The sequence below is a fragment of the Meriones unguiculatus genome, chromosome 3 (assembly GCF_030254825.1).
Source record: "Meriones unguiculatus strain TT.TT164.6M chromosome 3, Bangor_MerUng_6.1, whole genome shotgun sequence".
Taxonomy (NCBI): domain Eukaryota; kingdom Metazoa; phylum Chordata; class Mammalia; order Rodentia; family Muridae; genus Meriones; species Meriones unguiculatus.
In genome coordinates this window covers 132,831,259-132,851,795 of record NC_083351.1, presented here as the reverse complement: position 1 = coordinate 132,851,795, position 20,537 = coordinate 132,831,259, and the positions used below count along the sequence as shown (strand labels likewise).

At 51.8% G+C, this 20,537-nt stretch overlaps 2 protein-coding genes and 1 long non-coding RNA gene across 3 annotated transcripts; 2 read left to right on the top strand and 1 right to left on the bottom strand.

The window, feature by feature from the left end:
* The first annotated feature begins 2,125 nt into the window (after nucleotides 1-2,125).
* On the top strand, nucleotides 2,126-4,484 carry LOC132653140 (uncharacterized). Its single transcript, XR_009590875.1, has 4 exons — nucleotides 2,126-2,495; nucleotides 3,097-3,157; nucleotides 3,411-3,492; nucleotides 3,827-4,484. It is a non-coding gene; the product is annotated as an uncharacterized LOC132653140 (long non-coding RNA).
* A 627-nt stretch (nucleotides 4,485-5,111) lies between these two features.
* On the top strand, nucleotides 5,112-7,224 carry LOC132652871 (uncharacterized). The gene is made up of 2 exons (XM_060378805.1): nucleotides 5,112-5,140; nucleotides 5,253-7,224. The coding sequence occupies exons 1-2, from the start codon at nucleotides 5,112-5,114 to the stop codon at nucleotides 6,109-6,111; spliced, it is 888 nt and encodes a 295-aa protein (XP_060234788.1). The 3' UTR covers nucleotides 6,112-7,224.
* Nucleotides 7,225-10,063: 2,839 nt separating this feature from the next.
* LOC110554884 (spermatogenesis-associated protein 31D3-like) lies at nucleotides 10,064-16,089 on the bottom strand. Its single transcript, XM_021647775.1, has 4 exons — nucleotides 15,904-16,089; nucleotides 14,999-15,041; nucleotides 14,400-14,460; nucleotides 10,064-13,649 (listed from the first exon to the last, which is right to left on the bottom strand). Exons 1-4 carry the CDS (start codon nucleotides 16,087-16,089, stop codon nucleotides 10,064-10,066), a joined length of 3,876 nt encoding a protein of 1,291 aa, XP_021503450.1.
* Between the last annotated feature and the right edge of the window lie 4,448 nt (nucleotides 16,090-20,537).

The following is a 20,537-nucleotide window of genomic DNA, read 5'->3' as shown; positions in this document are numbered from 1 at the left end:
CGCCTTCCCTGAGCCTGCTGCTTTGAGCCTGGACTTCATCCTGTGCCTAACTTTCTTGGCATGCCGGATTGCCACTTACCACCCTGGCCTTATTCCACCCAGCGTGCCCTGCTTCCCAGCACATCCTAAACTGTGGCTGTATGTGCCACAGTCCTCCCTGTTCCCCAGCTCATCACAGTCTACCTTCTTGCCAGCCACCCCCTCCCCAGTGACTACCACCCCTCACCTGTGCCACCTGCCCTCAGCCTTCCCTGTTCCCCAGGCCATACTCGTGACACCACTGCTTATTTCTTCAACCCAGCCAAGCCCTTGGAGACTCATATGAAGCCGACCTCACCCCCACATCACCGTCTTTAGGGTGCTCTCCGGCCAGCCCCTCAGTGTCCCAAAACTCACGTTATTCTTTATTCCACCCGATATATCCCATTCTCCTCCTCAGCCTACATGCTCACTGGCCCTCTCCACAGGATGCCCTCCCCAGTTCACCCTGCGTCATTGCACCTGACTGCCAGCACACACTCATGTCCAGCTCACCCTGGACTCTGTTGTCCCACGGCTCAAACTGTCCACCCATCACCACACTAACTTTATCACCTCAGTGTGCTCAACTCCCCGACCCTCTGGCCTCCTGCCTCTACTGCCTCTGTCCTACCAGCACATCCACCTTTCCTTGGCTTCCCCTGCTTCATCCCCACCTCCCTCCAGTGAGTGTGTGCTCCAGCGTCCCCTAGTCGGCCGAGCACGCTCCTCTCATCACCGGATGCTATTCTGCTGGCTCCTGGCCTGTCCCTCCTCGTGAGTGTCCATCTGATGATGTTCAATGTTTCTGCCGTGCCACAGTCCACCTACTGTGGATGATCACCAGTGTAACCTGTGGTGCCTCCCTGTCCGAGTCCCACTACCTTATTCTACGCCAGGCGTCTTGCTAAATCAGCCTAGTCCTCTGCAGCCTGGCCTGGGGTCAATACTCTGAATAGCCTTGCTGAGACATGGCTGACCCTTGGCTCGGCTTCTTGTCATATAGACCTGTCATATATACCAGGCATCTTGTTTGCTAAATCAGCCTAGTCCTCTGCAGCCTGGCCTGGGCTCAATACTGTTTCCTCAGCTGATCCAGCCGCGAGTCCCCATCTTTCCTCACTCAGGCGCTTTCCCCACAAGAACCTCTTTCACCAGATTGTCTCCTGGTCACACTCATCCGAGTATCTTGTATCTATCTCAAGAGTCTGTCCATGAGGAGATACATTTAAATCACAAACCTAAATATAAAATATTTATAACTAAAATGTCTTATATTCTTGGGAGTAAGTTCATATTTTTTTTTTCTGGTTAGCGAACATTGAGTATTTGTGCTCCACACACAGGCACATTCAAGTATCCTTTGGTCAATTGAGGATAATTTGTGAAAAGGCAATCAGTTTTATGATTTGATTCTGTCCCTCTAATCAAAGAGATTATAGGCTGAGTCACACACAGATTTACTAATTGACATTTGGAAAGAAGAGATATGAAATAACTAAGTTATGGACCTATGTTAATGGAAGAAACAACCATTCTGTGTTTAATATCTGTGTGATGAAGTTACTGTCCTGAGTGAGTGAATGTCTGGGCAAAGCAAAATTCCAGGCATCATGTGGTGAGCTCCCAGGAGAGATTCTTCATTGCTGTGCTGCACTTTTATTCTCTGGCTGTCAGAAGGATGTCTGAGATGGAACATGGGAGGAGAAGGGAGGGGAGGAGAGAAAAGAAGGAGAGGGAGAGGGAAGGGGAGAGAGGGGAGGAGAGGAGGGAGAAGATGAGGGGGGGAGAGGAGAGGAGAAGAGGGGGGAAAAGGGGAGAGGAGAAAGAGAGATGGGAGGGGAGGAGAAGGGAGGGAAAGTGAAGAGAAGAAAGGGGAGGGGAGGAGAGGAAGAGGAGGAAGAGGAGAGAAGAGCACTGTCCTTAGGCATGTGAAGGATCAGGTTGGACTAAGGTTCCCATCTGGAAACCACAGTCCACCTTCCTGTGTGTGGCTGAAGTTCCCAAGACAAAGCACAAAACTGGTCCTAGGGGCATGGCTGCAGTCTTTGAGCTTTCGGAGTGAGACCACCCTCTCCTGACACTGGATTCCATGATCCATTCTCACATCACATGTCCCTTCACCTGCCTCCTTCTATGATGAACTGGTCAGGATCACAGTGCTGAGTCTTGAAGGCCTTTGTGACGGGAGCACGGAGCCCAGTCTTTGACATGGAAACAGCAGAGGTGTAAACTGCTCACAGGAAGACCACCACACTGTCCTTTAGTTTTACAGATAAGGAGTGGAAATAAGTAGTCACCTTCGCAGTTACTAGATAAAACAAGCACATCTAGTCACTCAGCGGACCGTAGGGTGTGCCTGGCCTGTGGAATTATGAATATCTTAGGGAGCAAATAAAAACCAGAGCCCTACACTCTCTATTTCTGTTCTTAACAGCTACAGGAGGAAGCAAAGAAAACAAGGAAAATACTTAAAGGTAGGTGTCTGCCTTTGACCTCCTCTCCCCAGGGCTCCCATCATGTCCTTTCCATACGCTTACAGGTGTAAGGTCTGAGGGCGTCAGGTGCTACACATAGTCCCTTGGTCAGGAGAGAGAGACTGCCCTCACAAGGACAGTCAGACCCAAGATGCTTGTCTGAGTCTCTTCCGTTCCCTCATGCTTGCTTGAAGCAATGACAGTCTGTGGCAGTGGGCACAGCCCCTGGGGCTACCGTGAGAGGTACAGCATGGGTACTGGCTGCTTTGGGGCAGAGGTTATGTCTGCCGTCACTGTGTTCCCTTCTTCATTGCTGGGAGCCGACAGCTCTGAGGAAACCCGCTGCCCAGTGTTTCATGCCATGGTCTTGAGTATCACTCAGAATGACACGGGTGGAGGGATTTACAACTGAAGCTGCACACACACGTGAAATTCTGCGAGTTCTCACATGCAAGTTCTCACTTGTCATTGCTCCTTAGTGCTTTCAGGGGTGATTGCCCTAACTCTACTTCTATGCAATCCTAACTTCTACCTCCATTCTGTATATCCCATTGTCTTTTTTTTTTTTTTCTTTTTTTTTTTTTTTTTTTTTTTTTTTAAGGTGAGGGAGGTTGCCAGAGAGGAGAAGAGGAGAGGAGGAAGCTGCGGATAACCTGGCAAAGGTGATTCTTTCCGGGTCTCTTTTCCTTACATATCTCATGCTTCACAGGCATCCAGTTGCACACTGCCCTCTTTGGGAGAGGAGCACACGGGGAACGAGGAGTGGGAAGAGGCCACAGGACTGCCATAGATGGGGCAATGTGGATGGATGGACATGCATGCAGGTGTCTGTCCTGGGGGTAGGCCAGCAGGCCCTCATTTCCACATGCTGGTCCCAGGGATAGCTTGAATTTCAATCTATCTTGAATATCGCAGCTCCCTGGGAGAGGATGCCCGCTACGAACAACTTCTACGTCCAGATCTGCCCTTCAGTGCGGGTGACGGAATAACTGTCAAGGTTGGTCATCAGCTCTCCCAGGCTGCCCTCGAAGGCGGTGCTGCCTCTTAAGTCTGGCCCACATCCACAGCCTCTGTGACAGAGGCCTCATTTATTCTGTCCCCTCAGCTCACAGCAAACCCACCAGAGCCTCCAGCTCCAGCCGGTTCACAAGGGCCTTTACCACTGGCCCCTTCCAGTCTCTCACTTGACCTCATTGCCCCCCTAGAAGACTTGCTTTTTTCCACACCATGCAGTGACCCTCTGATACCAGAGTCCATACTTCCCTTGGACCTTACATTTCTACCAGACCCCACCCCACCTGACCCACTTGCCTCTTTTCTTCTTCTAACAGAAGTGCAGGCGTCAGAAGTAGTGTTCCAACTGGAAACCACTAGGTCTCTGGTGGGGAGACCTAGTGAGGTGCCCACTAACATCTCAACAGCCAAAGGCACCGGCTGTGTAATACGGGCACTGACAGACTCCTCCCTGCAGCACCCTGCTGCTGCAAACCGTTATCTTCAGGCTTGGCACACTCCTTTAACCAGCACCTCCCACACCGGAATGTTTCTCAAGCCTGTTTGCAGAGAGACACGGGAGCCAACCTTCTAGAGCCTGGACACCTCTTGCCTCCCAACTGATGTCCTGAAACTGTTCAAAAGGCAAGACAATCATGGGAGTGATTTCCTTACGTCAAAGGAGAAGGAGAAGAGCCAAGGTTGTTTTACATAGTCACCCAATTCTTCAGAGATGCTGCCGTGGGCCGAGGCACAAGCTGAGCCCCAGGATTTGGCAGCCTCTCATTGAGCGAGCAGCAAAGGCACACTTACGTGCATCCAGCAGGTTCCTCCCTCCAAGACTTCTGAAGACCACCCAGAGCTTAAACTTGCCCAGCTGTTCTGGGGTTCCCCCTCTCTACACAGGGAGGTCTTGCACCCTACCACTGCCTCTTGTGACCATTTCTTAACATTTGGCTGCTTCAGCAGCATGGCTGAGGCCTGCATAGCTGACAATTCCCCAGTTGTCACTCTTCCCATACTTTTGTTCGTGACTGAGAGTCAACTACAGACCTGGTTACAAACCCTGTCCCGATCTCATTCCCAACGTGACCCTCTGGCTGAGTCCCAGGCTCAGCCTGTACCTCAACCCCCAGCCTTAGTCTTGCCACCCTCTCCGGAACCCGAGCAAATCTGTGGTGTGCATTTTCACAGACCCCAGGGAAGGCACAGCCTTTCAGTTCATCTGAAATGCAGCACCTGGAATACAACATCTTGAAAAAAAAAGCGGGAGGTGTTGTAGGGTTAACCCTCTGTGGTCCAACAGTCTCAGGACAGTTTCTGTCCCTCATCCCCCAAGCTCCCCTTTGCAAGTCTGTCCTTCAAAGCCCATCCTCCAAGGCCCATCCTTCCAGGAGACTTCCCCCTGACCACAGAGGTCTGGAGGAAACTAGAGCACTACCTCCGAAAGAGACTCATCCAGCACCGGTGAGGCCTCCCGAACAGGATCCAGGATTCCCTGTCACGCGTGTCTTCGGTCAGAGCTGCCTGACTTCTCTGCGTCAAGAAGGATGTGTGACTTTAAGCACCAGGGCAGCAGAGAGTCACATGCCACTGTACCCAGCGGCTCTGGAAACTTACACAATGGGAGGTCAGATAGTCATGCTCAAGAGGTGACTGTGGCCAAAGCACAGACATACAGTCAAGACATTGGCCAAAAAGACTACCTCCAGAGTAACCTTCAGGAGGCTTCAGAGAACAGTCTGAAATCTGATTGGAAGACAGGGCAGAGGCGTCATGCAGGGAGTCCATCAGGCAAGCTGTCAAGCCCCTGAGTCAGTCCTGGAAGAGAGTCGAAAAACATCTTAACAAAAGTAGAGAACCCAGGGAGGGTGAGATCCTTGGCACTGTGGACAAATCACGACGTTCTGTCAGCACGGCACAGCCTCCACCTGACACAACCCCCAAACAAACGAAAGCTCTGGCACCATTGGCAGGGGATGAAGACCCACTGAAAACACACCAGCACAGTTTGGCACTGAGTCCTACCAAAGAAAAGGCGTTGGAAGAACACATTAAGACCTTTGGCAAGAGGATGGCATTTGGTCAGCCCCAAAGAGTTGAATCCTTAGAGTCCTACCTGACAAAACTACAGCCACCCGGTTCTTTCTCTCAGTTCCGCTGTCCCTCACACACCGTTTCTGGACTGGATTCTGACAAGTCCTCCAGACTCCTCCAAAGAAACACTAGTGGAGACAGAAGGGGGACAGTGAATTTAGCCCCCATCCAAGGAGGGCCTCTCCCTGCTAGCTTGCCTGTGGGCCAGATACAGCCGGCCTCTGGGAACAGGAAGGTGTTTGTCGATCAAAAAGCTCCAAGTGGCAGAGAGGCCGTCCAGCCCTGGACACCCGGTATGGTGGACAAAGGCAGCCTGCAACAGTTTGGATCACACAACAGACACGGCCCAGAGCTGCCCATGAGCCCAGATGGGCCAACAGATGAGAGACTGGCTTCGAGCACCAAGACACAGGGGCCTCGGGGAGAAAGGAAGAGCTGGGAAGATGGCTCCATGGCTGAGGGGTCCATGGACTGGAGGGCTGGGTGGCCTGGGAGACAGGACAGACTGTGTACTGAGGAGAAGTGAATTTGTCATGCTGCATGAACTTGGGCTAACATGCCACTTGGCAGTATTCGATGGTAAAAAAAGAAACACAGCTTGACAGCCTAGGCAAGCTAGGAAATAACTTGGGCTGGCCAGGCCGGTAGTCGTTGACAGCAGACTGGGTAGACAAGACTGAGTTGGGAGACTGTAGGCGCGACGAGGCCCTACTCTCCAAGACGGTAGGCTTTCCACACTGAGAGTAGAAAATCTGAAGAGTCGCAAACAGAAAAGAGGAATTAAGCATGAAGGACAATGAGATAAGCATTATGGAGATTACCTGTTCCTCACATTCCATCTCCTGTGATGGGACAAACCATCAGAAAGTGGCCCTCAACATAGGGTGACTCTAAGGCTTGCGGGTGTGCGGAATCCGGAGGCACGAGCAAGAAAGTATTTGAGGAGGCAGATGGACAAATGGCAGGAAGCTCTCCAGACAAGGAGGCTAGCAACCGTACTGAGAGCAACACGGGATCACCTCGGCTTCAGAGGCTGGAAGAGAGACGTGCTGTCTTCTCGTGAAACCCTTCTACTAGCCCAGCACTCTCCAGTCCACACCCAGCCTGAGATCTCATGGAGGCCTTCCTTGACCTTGCTGTGGGTAATCCCTCTGCCATACCCACAGCTGCCACCTGTGAAGGCCCAGGACATTTAGCTGGGAGTGCTCGTGACAAGCCTGCACCCTCACCCCCTTGGCCAGTGGCCTCCAGCATCTGCATCCAGATCTTAGCCCTCCATCAGAAGAGCGCAGCTGTCAATAACTTCGGTTTCAAAAATTGTTTTAAGCTCAGTTCTCCAGACCTGTTTCCTATGTAAAGCTTCACAGGCCTGTTTTCTTTATCTCTCCTTCTTTCTTCTTTTTCTTCTTCCTTCTTTTTTCTTTTTCTTCTTCCTTCATCTTCCTCTTCTTCTCTTTTTTGAGACAGGGTATCACAATGTAGCCCTGGCTGGCTTTCTTGAAACTGTCTTTATAGACCAGACTGGCATTGACTTGACAGAGATCCGCCTGCCTCTGCCTCTTGAGTGCTGAGATTAAAGGCATATATGCCACCACCCTCTGCCCTGGCAGTCCCATTTTTAGGGAAGGGATTTTGGCCCAAATCTGACAATTCTTTACTCTTTCTATGAAACTAAGTGGGATTTAGATCCTAGAAATAAAAGCTGGTGTTGCTGTATGTGTGTGTGTGTGTGTGTGTGTGTGTTTTAAAGTGAGTTGGGCAACTGGTCTGGGTGTCAGTGTATACTGTGGTCTGACAGGCTGTGGACCAGGCTAATTTGATAACCAGTCACTTATATTGTCGCTAGTGGGAGATGAGAGACTAGACAGATTGGCCACAAATTTGCAATGTGAGCTTGGCTGGGCAAGGCTGCCGTGGGCCAGGGTGAGGTAGGGGGATGGAGATCGGAGGAATGTTATTTGAGGTCACATGGAAGAGGACTGGGATGAGACTGAAAGAGAGGCCTCTGGAAGGTGCTAGAATCAATTGCAGAGCCAGAGCCAGATGAGTAGGCTACACTGGGGTGAGACAGCAGCCACAGGAGAGAATGTTATGGTATGGGACATCTTGGTGGAACATGGTTAGGTAGGCAACCGTCAGACTGCTTGTAGGCCAAAGGAGGATGGATAGAGGGGTCACAAAGCATGAAACGGCAGAGCGCGCTAGCAGGGGGATGGGGTGACTTGGAGACACCGGCCTGCAAGCATGGAGTAACACAAGGTAGAGGCAGGGTCTGCTGAAGGCTCAGGCAGAAGCAGGGCAGGAGGCCCTGAGAGACGTGCTGGTTGGCAGGCTAGGCTGAGCAGGATGCGCAGGAAACAGAATAAGTAGGCATGGGACACACGTAGGATGCTACCTTGGCACACTGGGTAGCCGAGGGTAGACGGGAGAGTAGAGCATGTGGCAGGCCAGGTTATAGGAAATCCGCAGTGGGGTTTAAGGGACGACAGTGACATGAGAGGAGCAGTGGCCCTGCGCAGGCGTTGCATGCAGTGTGATAGGCCGCGGGCAGTACACGAGTGGGAGGCTTCTGATCCAGGCTGCTTGCAGGCCCAGAGGCACTGGCTCAGGCGGGATTGCAGTGATGTGGCTGAAGAGTGGGGTGACAGGCAAATGGGTAGCCTAGCCTGCAGGGCCATGCAGGGTAAGCTGGGAAAATGCACCAGCTGGTAGGTCAGTTGGGAAATGACGCGTAGCATGGGCCGCAGTGAGTGGAGAGGGCTGGAATAAGGTGAGGCTTGGGAGGCCTGCTAGGCTTACCTGGGAACAGGACCCCAGGCCCCAGGGAGAAGTCATAGAGGCAGATCGGAAGTTAGCCCACGAGGGTATGTTTGCCTACATTAACTGGCCAGGTTGGCAGGGAAAGACAGCTATGAGGGTAATTGTAGGCTGGCAGGCTGGACAGATATAAATTACCAAGCCAACTTAGAAGCCTGGATATTAAAATACTAAGTAGCTGTGCTGGCTGGTTTTCTGTCAACAGAACATAGGGGACCCCAATTGAGAATGCAATCTCTTATGCAGCCTCCACAGGACTGGGCTGCAGGCAAGCCTGGAGAGAATTTTTAAATTAGTGATTGATGAGGGAAGGACCCAGTCCACGCAGAAGGGAAGTGGGCTGATGGTCCTGGGTTCTATAAGAAAGCAGGCTGAGTAAGCCATGAGGAGCAAGCCAGTAAGCAGCCCTCCTCCATGGCCTGTGCCTCAGCTCCTGCCTCCAGGTTCCCCCCTGCTTTGAGTCCCTGCCTTGGCTTCCCTCTGAGGACTTGTAACTTGGAATATGTGAACCAAATTAACCACCTCCTCTCCAAGTTGCTTCATCCCAGCCACAGAAACCCTGAGACAGTGGAGAACAACCTTTAGTTGGGGAAATGGGCAGTGGAGGAGGACAGCATTAGCTGGAGAGGTGGGCATGGGGAGGCTGACAGGGCTGCTGCAGCATCAATGCCACACAGCAGCATGGTGTGCCCTCCACACCCCAACAGCAAGAGCTCACATGCCACAAGGAATGGATGGATGGGAGGGAGGCAGCATAAATCTCTGGAGCCAGGCATGTCCTGCAAGACAGACATCCAGCACCTGAACAGCCACATGCAAGTTCTAGCACGGACAGCAAATGGGCTACGCAGCACCAATATCAGCCCCACAAGATGCTGACAGAGTGACATCTGGCAGGGAGGCGTGGGAGGAAGTGTAGGGAGAAAGTATGGGGTCACCACGTGGCCTCCTTTTTGAGTAGCAATGCCATTTCTGTCTTTATGCTTGTCATTCATTCCCACTTAAATACACAGTTCCCTTACTCTTAGCCCCCCTTTTTTAACCTGAAAGAAAGCTAACCTCCCAAGACATATTTCTGACACTGACAAACAGCAAGGTGATGATTTTCTCTGAAAGTATCGTCGCTCTAGGCCAGGGAAGGGAAATATTTCTCTGAGGTGATTTTCCAGTGGACACAGCTCAGTGGCAAGGACAAAGCGGCAAGGAGGCGTTAGCAAGCATCCTTGTGTGGGGCCAGGCGGCACCCATGGTTGTAGGTACATTGCCACCATAGTCACACTCACTCAGAACAGCTCTGTTCTCCCAGAACTGTTTTTTGCAGGAGACACATCTTGATGGTAAGAGCAAAGCCGATGAGGGGAAGTGCGGGTAGCCACATTTTGGCAATAACTCAGCTGAGAGTCAGGAAGCAGGACCAAATTGTTTTCAAGGCACAGCTCACCCATTCTTAAAAAGAGCCCAGGGAGCCAAGATAACTCTTAGCAGCACACAGGGGCCATTCTCTGAGAGCTGAATTAACCCAGCCCTTTCCCTAAACACAAGCTTCGTGTCACCTAAAATCCACACCACACACAGCAAACAAGCATACACCACACACAAAAGACACTACCTCATCAAAACATTTATTGGGGGGGGGGCAATGCATACTCTTAAGAGGTGGATTATTTGGGGGGAAAAAGACTTTTTCCACTGAAATTCTGAGCCAGAATTTTCTGTCCACATAATCGGGACACATCTGCCAACAAAGTTCCTACAGCAAAGGGGGGCGCCGGCTGAGGAACTTGCCGACTTTTCAAGGGGTTTTGGCACAGTTCTGGCTCTCTGTGGGGCGCAGGTGGGCGAGGCTGTAAAGCTTCACATTTCTGGGGCTGTCTGCCTCTCTCTTCCACCGATCTCTTTTGACCACCGAAGGCAAGGGCCTGATTGTAGGGCCTGGGAGTTGGCCCGGTAGAGTGGGTTGCTTGGTGGCAGAACTGATGCCCCTGGACTGCCTCTGCCGGGACCCCGTACTCTTTCCTCGGCATAGTCCTCACAGGCTTTGTAGGAGGACACGAGGGCGCGTGGGGGTGCATGCTGTCTGCGGCAGCCTGCTTGTGCCCCGCTTGTTCCTTGGAGATCTCCCCAAGATCTCTCATGGCTTTCTGAGCTACAGTGTTCCCAGGAAGAGTAGCCCTCCCCTTTAGTTTTGGGTCATACCTGGGTGAGGATGGGGGCGTGCCCTTTCTCAGGAACACTTCCTGCCCTTTGCATTTTCTGTCAGGAGCAAGCCACTGGAAAAAGTGTTTGACGTGCTTCCTGAACTGGTGTTCAGGAGGGGTCGGAGCCTTCGCGGGGAGGGGTTGGGTGGGCTTTTCCCCACGGTTCCTTTGTATTGGGCTGCCTTGTGTGTGATAGCTCTTCCCACTGGCTTGGACTGTCCCAGCCCCTGCGACCCCTGCACTAAGCTCCTCTGCTCTCCTGGGAACGGGGCATACCATCTTGGCAGATGGAGGGAGCTCCTTGTTCTGGCCCTTGTCTAAGACAGATGGAGGCATCCGGGGCTCCTGTTGCTGTTCCACAGAAGGCCCCGCTGTGGACAAGCGGGCCTGCTGCACCCAAGCAGCATCCACGGGTTGGCTGGAAGGCTCACACTTAAGTAAAGCTTTGGAAGTGAATTTATCTGAGATAAAGAGCACGCTGTGTTGGGTCTCTACAGCTTGGATGGTCTGACTGCTCTCTGATTTAAATTCCTCTTCCCAGGACACCTGAGTGTTAAAGTCAGATGTCTGAATTTCCTGGGGACCTGATGTTCCCTTCATGGCCCTTCCAGCTAACAGGGTACTGTGTGCTTTTGTTGTGTTCCCATCTGCCCCTTGGGTACTCTTGCACTGGCTGGTTTTCAAGATCTTGGTAGGTTGTGGCTGAAGACCACTGAGCTGCCCTCCCTTGGCTATATTACTGACCTTGCTGGGCGCAAATACATTTTTGTCATTCATATTTGCTTTTTGAGGCCCGTGGACTGTTTCGTCAGAACTTAATCTCTTCTCCAGTGGCACAGGGCCAGCCTTAGCCGACATTCTGGGCACATCTCGGCTGTGTATATTATCCTGTGACTTTTCCAGGCTGGTGCTGTCTAAGATAATGGATGTCTGTTGCATAACAGACTTTGCAGTTCTCTGTATGTTCTTGACATGCTCGACCTTGTTATCAGGAGGTGACTGTCTCTGGGCCTTGTGATCTTTGATGCTCACACAGGAGGTTAAAGGGGGAGGGGGAGGTCCTGATCTGGACGTAGGGTCAGGGACCTGATCATGATTGATTTCATAGAGATGTCTGCTCAAATGTTCTTGCAGGGCAGCTTCAATCTTTTTCCGGCATTGGCTCACCTGTGAGGTCCCTGAAGGTCTGCTTGGCGGACTTCCTGAGTGGCAGGGTGGGCTTGTCTTACAGTCAGATTGCAGGCCATTATCTAGGGCACCCTTGGTGTTACTCCACGGGCATTTTTGTACAATCTCTGGACTGTGTCCTTCTGCTTTTCCCACTTTTCCCTTTAGAGAGACAGCCTCTGAGAACCTCTCTTGGGAGCTTCCGGGCTGGTTCAACACAGTCTTGGGTAGGTTTTTGCTGTCCTGGTGCTTATAGAGAGAGCTGCATGGGAGCCCACAGCTGCTCTCAGATGCCTCTGGAAGGTCCGGGCGCATCCATGACTGAGACTTGTAGATCCCTTGTGGCAGGCCCCAGCGCTGGAGGATGAGCCTCTTTCGAAGGTGGTGCTCGAGTTTCTTCCGAAATGCATTAGTAAGGGGGAATTGTCCAGAAGAGACAGACTTGAGAACATGGGTCTCAGAGGCCTGGCTGGCCAGTGAGGGCTTGGAAGGGAGGGGACAGATTTCTTCCTGAGATTTTTGGACCACAGAGGGCAAACCCCACCCCTTCTCCTGTTCTTTCGTCACAATGCTGTATTCTAGGCAGTGGATTTCAGATTGCAGCAGAGATCTTGCCACATCTTGGGATCCATGAAAATATACCCCACAGATGCTAAGTTGAGGTTGAGGAGGAAGAGGAGGAGGCGGCGCCGGTGGCAGTGGGATTAGAGGTTGAAGCAGGACACTTTGGGACTGAGATTGGGTCAAGGTCTGTGACTGACTTTCCGGCAAGGACAGAGGTGTGCGGTGAGTCACGGCTGGGGTGTCTGAGGTTCTGTTGAACCAGATGCACGCTGAGGAACAGTGAGTGGACAGTGTGGTGATGGCACCCATGGACTCACTGTGGAGATAGGGGAGGCCCCAGAAGTGCTGTGTGAGCTTGGGCTCTAAGTGGCTTGTGGAGGCCGGGAGTTGAACGAGCGCCTGGTGCACATTCAGCCTGCTGAGAACGCCTTTGCTATCCCGCAGGCAAAGGGAGCCATCTGAGTGCTGCTGAACCTCGGCCACTGGCCCTATTTTTTTCTCCCAAATTGCAAGAGCTTTTTGGAAATATTCTTTTTTTCCCTCATCCTTCCGAGTAAGGACGTCAGCCTGACTTTTGTCTTGTCTCTTACGCACTGCCAGGACTTGAGAACTGGGGAAAGGGAGGTTTCCAGGCACTGTAAAATGACCTGTGTTTTGTCCACCCAAATAAGCTTCAGAAGAATGGCAAGTATGTGTCTCTTGGTTAACTAAGCCTTCCAACTGGGATGGGGAGACGCTGTCGTCAGCGCCAGTCTGCTGCCGGGAGAGCTCTGACAGGGCGCCACAAGAACCCTTATTTGTTGTGGCATTCGTGAGCTGCTTACGAGGACGGCCCGCCATGGATGGAGTGGCTTCCCGTTTTAAAGGCCGTTCCATTTGCTGAGTGGCATGCTGTGCCTTGGGAGGAGACATGGGAAGTGGATGAGGTAGGATGTGGCCCAGCGGAATGTAAGGCCTTGTGACAGAAATCAGCTCTGATGGCCGACTGTCACCCTGGGGTGTGACCAGAACTATATCTTCCAAGGGGGTAGCCTTGATAGTTGAGGGAATTGAGGGGGTAGGAGGAGGAGGAGAAGGTGGAAGAGATGAAATGTGACATCTTGAAGGGCTCGGGGAGAGGGAAGGGAGCAGAGTGAATGAGGTCTCGGTCACGGAAGCTGTGGAGGTCATGCTGGACACAGAGGCAGCATCATCTCGCAGGCTGGCCCATGAGAGCAGTCGACTGACCTTAGCGGTTGCTCGGTTGCACACATCACAGCAGGGGTCAGGACAAAGCACTTGCCGAAGGTGGGAGGGGTCATACATCTGTCCCAAGGGGCTGAAGAACAGAGAAAGCTCAGACCTGTAGTCAGGACCTGTGTTCTAGGTCAGCTTGACTAGAACTTGACACAGCCTGGCTTCACCGGAGAGAATAGCCTCACTGGAAGGATTGCCTAAATAGGACAGGCCTGTGGCCACGTCTGTAAGGGAGTCTCTTGATTAATGATTGCTATGGAAGGGCCCTGCCCACTGTAGGCAGAACCATCCCTAGGGAGATGGTGCTGACATGTGTAAGAAAACTAGCTTGACTGTGAGCCTACCTATACCATAGTTAGCTAGCAAGCAGCATTCTCCACAGCTCCTGCTTACTTCTTGGCTAGAAAGTGAATTCCTTGGTTGGAGGTAACGCTTTGTAGAATGGCAGTCAGACCTGCCTCGACCTCCCTCAACAACTGCCTATGGTCTGGATTTGCAGGCTGAAATAAACCTTTGCTCCTGAAAGTTCATTTTAGTTGTGGTATTTTATCATAGAAATAGAACAAAACCAGGAGGAACACCATGCATAGACAGAGGGCCTACAAGGCCCATCCTGGGTATGGACACCCAAAGCCTGTGTGCCTATTCCTTTTTCTCTGTCCTTGGCTGCCAGGGAGGAGACAGCCTCACCCCATCCCCCCAGTTTACGTACTTATTCCTTTGGCTATCCCTCCCATGACAAGAGCAGGCTCTGCTAAGTCTCTGGAATGCCCTGACCTGGGGGTGGGGGTGGAGGTGGGTAACAGGCCCTGAGAGAAGGGAAGAGACTCACCTTTGCACGATAGACAGCAGCCGCCTCCGCTCCTGTGCTTCTCTGTGGAAGATTCTGAATTCTGGAAAGCAGGGTTGAGGGTTGTATGGAATGAAAGAGAGGTGTTGTACAGTAAACACTTAGGCCACCGTAGTCTGGAATCACTAAGAAACAGGAGACGAGGCTGTCAGCGGCAGTGCCAGCAGCGCTTGCTCATCACTCCCGTTTCTGTCATGGATGTCCACTTACCAGTGTGCAACACGGAAGCCCACGAGCTTGGCTTCCTCAGAGATGTCTGAGAATCCAGGTGTGACACCAGGAACCAGCTCCTGACACCAGGAGTCAGGAGCTGTGGCTCCAACACAACCTGTAGCCCTCCCTGGGTCCCAGCTGTGCCCACTGCGTGGGCAGCGCCCATGCCCAGGTCAGGTGTCACCGCTTCATGCCCACAGGTGAGCAGAACAGGGACTTGGGGCTGGTTCTCAGTCTTCTCTGAGGGCTCTATTGTCAGGGAAGGTGTGTGCGCGTGCTGTGATATCCTCAGCTCATGGACCTGGGCTCTTATGGGAATGACTGGAAAAGAAAAACTGGGGTGAGAAGACCCTGTAGTGGGAGCCTACCTTTATATGATACTCTTCTTCTTCTGTTAACTTTGCCTCGTTGCTGTGAACAAAAATAAATAAATAAAAATAAAAAAGATTTTTAAATGTTGTTTTTCTTAGGATCCCCAAGTCTTCCATTAAGCAGAATATTGTGATTCCAGCCTTAGTAAGATTAATTACTATTTTTATTGTTTACTTTCAAAGGTGATAGAATATTTTCCCTTTTTTAAAGATTTATTTACTTATTATGTAGACAATATTCTGTCTGCACTTACACCTACGTGCCAGAAGAGGGCACCACATCTCATTATAGATGGTTGTGATTCATATGGATGCTGAGAATTGAACTCAGGACCTCTGGAAGAGCAGCTAGTGCTCTTAACCTCTAAGCCACCTTTCCAGCCCTGATAGAATATTTTCAGTTTTTCCTTCTTTGAGAAACTAAAAGAGGGCGTTTATCTGCAAGACTCACAGCTGGGACTATCATTGAGAAGTCCTGTGCTGAACAGACTACGCTCTGCGGCCAGAGCCTCAGTGGTGTTCTCTCTGAGACACTTTGTCCTGGAGATGAAGCTCGGGCTCCAGGTTCTGCCCAGAGGTCCCAGTGCTCATCACTGCTCTCCTGCAGCCCAAGCTGGAGGAAGGCCGGGTGAGGGGGATGAAAGAGCATTCGAAGAAGGACCAGAGCATGGGGCCCAGTGTCTGCAGACACTGCTCTCCTTCAGAAAACCTGGCACCTGGAACCAAGTCAGTAAGACCAGGAATGGGTGCTTGGCACTGGTCATGAATACCCAGGGAGGTAGGCTGTAGGTCCAGGTGAAAACTGTAATTCCTTCCAGCCCAGGCTCCATGCTCTAAGACAGCAGTGTTCTCTCCTCTCTACAAAGGAAGAAACTCCCTAGGAACTCACCATACTGCCTTACCTTGTGGGTGTCGTGATTGGTCCGTGTGGCTAAGAAGGGTTTCAGTATTGGGTACGTCAGGTACAAAAGAAGCACTCCTACGGCACTCAGAAAGAGGCCCTTGGGGTAAAAGTCCATGAAGACTGAGCCGAAGCTTAGCAGACATGGTTTGGTGGTGTTACTCAGAAAGGAGAGAACGTCCTCCATAGTGTGAATCACACGGCAACTGAGAGCCGAGGCTGCCTGGGCCTCCCTGTAAGTGCCAGATCTGCATCACAGAGCAGGGAGAGTCATAGAGGGTTTGTGAGGGCGGGGAGGGCGTCTGTGAGGGTGGGGAGGAGGGGGAGGCCCCAGCCCCCACCCTTCGGCCCCAGCGGAGCCCTCTGCTTGAACCCGCTGCTCCATCCCCACCCTGCTTCCCTCACTTCCTCTTCTGTTCATTCCCTCTGTGGCTTCATCTTAGCCACCTTTATAAGCTTTTGTAAGTTTGTAAGCTCTTGACTTTGACCCATGCAAATCTCCAGCTCAGATAGCTTGACCTGGCATCTTCCTGGAAATGTTTGCTGTTATTTAGTTGGTCTCATGAGGACCAAAGTCTTTCAACATACCTATCCACAGGACCACTTCCCCTCTCACAAAACCAGCAAGACAAAATTTCCTTTCCACGTATTTACTTTGTGACTGTGCAATTACCAACTTTTGTGTGTGAGTCATCGTGCAGAGTCTTCAGTCAGAGGGATAGACTAAAATCGCAAAGCAGGAAATATACAATTAAAATTTCAAGTGTTCTTTTGTGTACGATCATACCATTTGCTTTCGGTGGTGATGCAGATGGAAAGCCAGGCCGGGAAGGAGTGAGAGTTACCCACAGAATGGGGTGTGCTTGGTGGAATAGGGTGGAGTGAAAAATGGGGGCAGGCGGCAGGCCAGCCAGCTGCAGAATCTTAGGGAGCCCAGCAGGCTGTGCGATCTGAGGATGGTTAGGGATAAAATATCGTCCAGAGGCCAGGATGAGGCAGGGATCCTGGTAGGCAAGATGATTGGAAACTGGAGAGCACGTATGAGCTGGGGGAAAGTGCAGTCTGAGCACACATAGGCAGTTGCGGGATGTTTGCTCTGGGTAGAGTTGAGCAAAGTGGGATTGGAGCTGTTTGGTCAGATGGAAAGCTGAGGGACAGACAGTATGTGCCAGATTCTGAAAGAGCAGGCAACTGTTGGATTGCTGGGTGCACTGGCGGGTCAGTGGGAAGTGTGAGGATGAGATGAGGGCCAGGCCTCACTGTCATTGCGGGTCACTGTGAACTAAGCTGCGTAGGGGCACTGGATTGATAGGGTGAGCTAGGAACCAGGGCTGCTGGGAACGCTAGGCTAACGTGCAGAGTGACAGGAGAGGTAAGTAGGGTATGCTGGTAATGGGATGCCCTGGGTGGAACAGGGCAAGCTGGGGAGCACGGCAGGCTGGCCAGACAGGATGTGGCCAGTAAGGTACCAGAGGTATAGGTTTAGGGACAGGGCAGGATAGCATGCTAGGCAGCCACAAAACAGGGTGAGTTGGGCACGTGAGCATGTGGGGCAGGGCAAGGCCTGTGACACTGATCAGCGTAGCTGGGAATGGGTTTTCCTAGAAGGTTAGGCAGGGGCTTTGTAGGATGAGTGGAATATATGGGTCAGGTAAGGTTTGGTATGTCCTCAGTGTGCGCAGGAGGCGTAAGGAGCCTAGCACACTGGGTAGACTGGGTGAGTAGCGGCTAGCAGCCGCTGCGTGTCACCTCTATAGCGTATCTGGGAATAAGAGAGGCTATGGGGACACTTAGAAGCAGGTGTGTTGAGGACAGAAATGGCTGTGTTAGAAGACTGAGAGGTAGGTTACAAGGACAGGTGTCCGGGCTGGAGGGGCTTACCACAGTGAGCTTGGGTAGAGTGGGGGAGGGGCCTACCACAGTGAGCGTGGGTGGGGTGGGGACCAGCTTCCCACTCAGCAGGGGCATTTGCAGACTAGGTTGAGCTTGGGAAAAGGGCTGGATGTGGGCTGGCCATGGTTTGGGATTAGGGTGAGCTGGGACACATTACAGAGTAGGGACTGGGCTGATCTGTGAAACCAGGCACTCTGGTGGCACTATTGTGACATTAGGAAAGGGAAGGTTGGTGGGTCATGTGACATCATAATCAAGGGATTTGGACAATGAGCTCCATGGTGGACTATGCTGGGGTGAGAAGTCATAGGAGCCAGAATAACTGGCATTAGACTACAGTGACTTGTGGAAGTTAGAAGCTAAGGAGACAGGGGGCTAGGCTGAGATGGGGAACAGTGGGGCCTGGGTGAGACAGGGAGCACGAGACACTGGGTACTACGGGGTCAGGGGTCAGGTATGGACTAGGTTGAACACTCTAGTGTGAGGTAGTGGGGCAAACACTAGGGTGCAAGGGACATGTTGGGGACAGTACACGGGGCGTCCTTCCCACTGATGGAACTGTGTGAGTCTGGACACCGGGCAGACTCACAGATCAGACAGACCAGGGACAGACTGTGACACTGGTACGGGAGCCTCTGAGGCACACCAGGGTGACTGAGAGCAGTGTGCAATCTTGGACGTGGTTACGGTGGGCTCTGCAGGCCGGGCAGCTGAGGAGCTCATTGAGTTTGGGAATGTGGCAGGCTGGGTGGACTTTGTCTTGGTTGGGAAACAGGTGGACTACGGAGAGATCAGACAGAAGACAAGGACTGTGGATAGTTGGGGAACAGTCCTTATCCTCACTGATGGACCTTCCTCCAACAGCGCTAGGAACGGAACACAGGTCCTCTGGAAGAGCAGCCAGCGCTCTTAACTGCTGAGCCGTCTCTCCAGCCCCTACCTCATTTGTGAGTTGACTAGTCTGGACAGACCATCTTTGATCAGCAAGTGTCCACCTCGCGCCGCTGGGCTCACAGACACATGCACCCTGCGGCTTCTGTGGGTGCTGGGGACCCTGAATTCATAACTTTGTGCTCAGGTGGCAAGCACTCCACACAGTGACCCTATGGGTGGCCTTGAAGCTACCAGGCCATCAATAGAGTAGTTTGCTGCCAGCTGACCAGCAGGTCCCTGATTTTGGGGACTTGCCCTCATCCACAGTTCTCTCAGGCAGAGAAACAGCCACATGTAGGACTTTCCTTGTCAACACAGGAAGGCAATCTATGCCCTGTGGCCAGGGATTCTACTCTTTTAGACACCAGGTAGCATGTCCCTTGGGCTTCATTCTCAGGCTTTTTCAGGCACATCAGCCAGCAGGCTCTGGTCCTTAAGTTATTTGAATTAGGTATGTTATCCTTTGGATCCAAATGATTCATCTCTATATGAGAGGCCTCTCCACCCCTGACTTTATTACCCTTATAAATCTTCTAAATGCAGGTAGCTTTCTCCATCCCTAGGATGCACTTGTGTACATGAGAAGAAACTGTCAAAGCTCTGGGAAGATGGCATGAGGTTGAAACATGAAAACCCACCTGGATTCGACCCCTGGAGTAAAACGAGCAGTATATAGTTTCTCGAAGTTGAATTAAAGCTGTGTAAGTCCCCACATTCAGCGCAGGGCAGTCCGACGCTGGTCCTTCCTGGTCCCTTGATTACTGTGCGCCTCATTCAGTGTTGAGGCTCAGACCATAACTGGACAACCCATTTCCAGTTTTTCCAGCTTCCAACATGATGGGGCTTCATGGCTATCCATCTTGCGAATATAACTTGCTTGCACAACAAATTGTGCTGCTTCCTACAGGTGTTCCACACAGGCCTTCCTAATTTACGATAGACCTCATCTCTCTGGACTGGTTTCAATCCCTAGAACCACTGCTACCATTAAGGAGGACTTCTAGCGTGTAGCACATGCTGGATGCTGGATGCATGGTGTGTTTGCACTTCTAGTATGTAACACACAGGCATTTCTGCAGTTCTAGGAACACATTGGCATTTGTCTTGTTAACAAAACCTCACCTCCCTGTCTTTGATGAAGCAAGCTACCGCTTGGGGTATGCCCACTCGCAGGAAACTGAGGAAGAACTCCAGCCAAGAGCCAGCAAGCCTGTGACTGACAGCCTCAGCCCAATAGCTCTGAGGAGCTGAACCCTGCTAGAGTCCCACAAGGAAATATGGAGATGGGTTGTTCCCCAGTCAAGCCTTCCAATTTCAGCCTTGTCAAACACCCCCAGGCAGAGAATGCAGGACTCACAGAGACAGAGGCAATACATTAGGCTCTTAACCACTAAAATTTAAGGTACCCAGAACACCGATAGTTGATTAACACATGTTGGGGTCACTGCAACTTCACATGAGAAGCAGAAAGAGACCCATCCCCACAGAGACCAGATTCTGTCAGCCCCACTCAGCGACTGTCCTCATGCTGCAGTAGTTAAACGATAGCATTTTGTGCTTGAAAGTCCATATTGGTCTCCAGTAGGTCAAGACTGTGGGATGAGAGGAGGTCCTGAGGATGAGAGACTAGCTCCTGCTCCCACTACTTTCTTTTTTTCCTCTTCCCAGTTCTGTTTGACTTCTCTCAGTTTCTTTACTCTCCAATACTGGGCAGCCATGCAGGCTATCTCTTCAGGTGATTGCTGAGGGGCCTTTTGTTCTGCTGGTGTCAGGGAGCCAGCATCCCGGAGAGTCTTCTGGAGTGGGGAG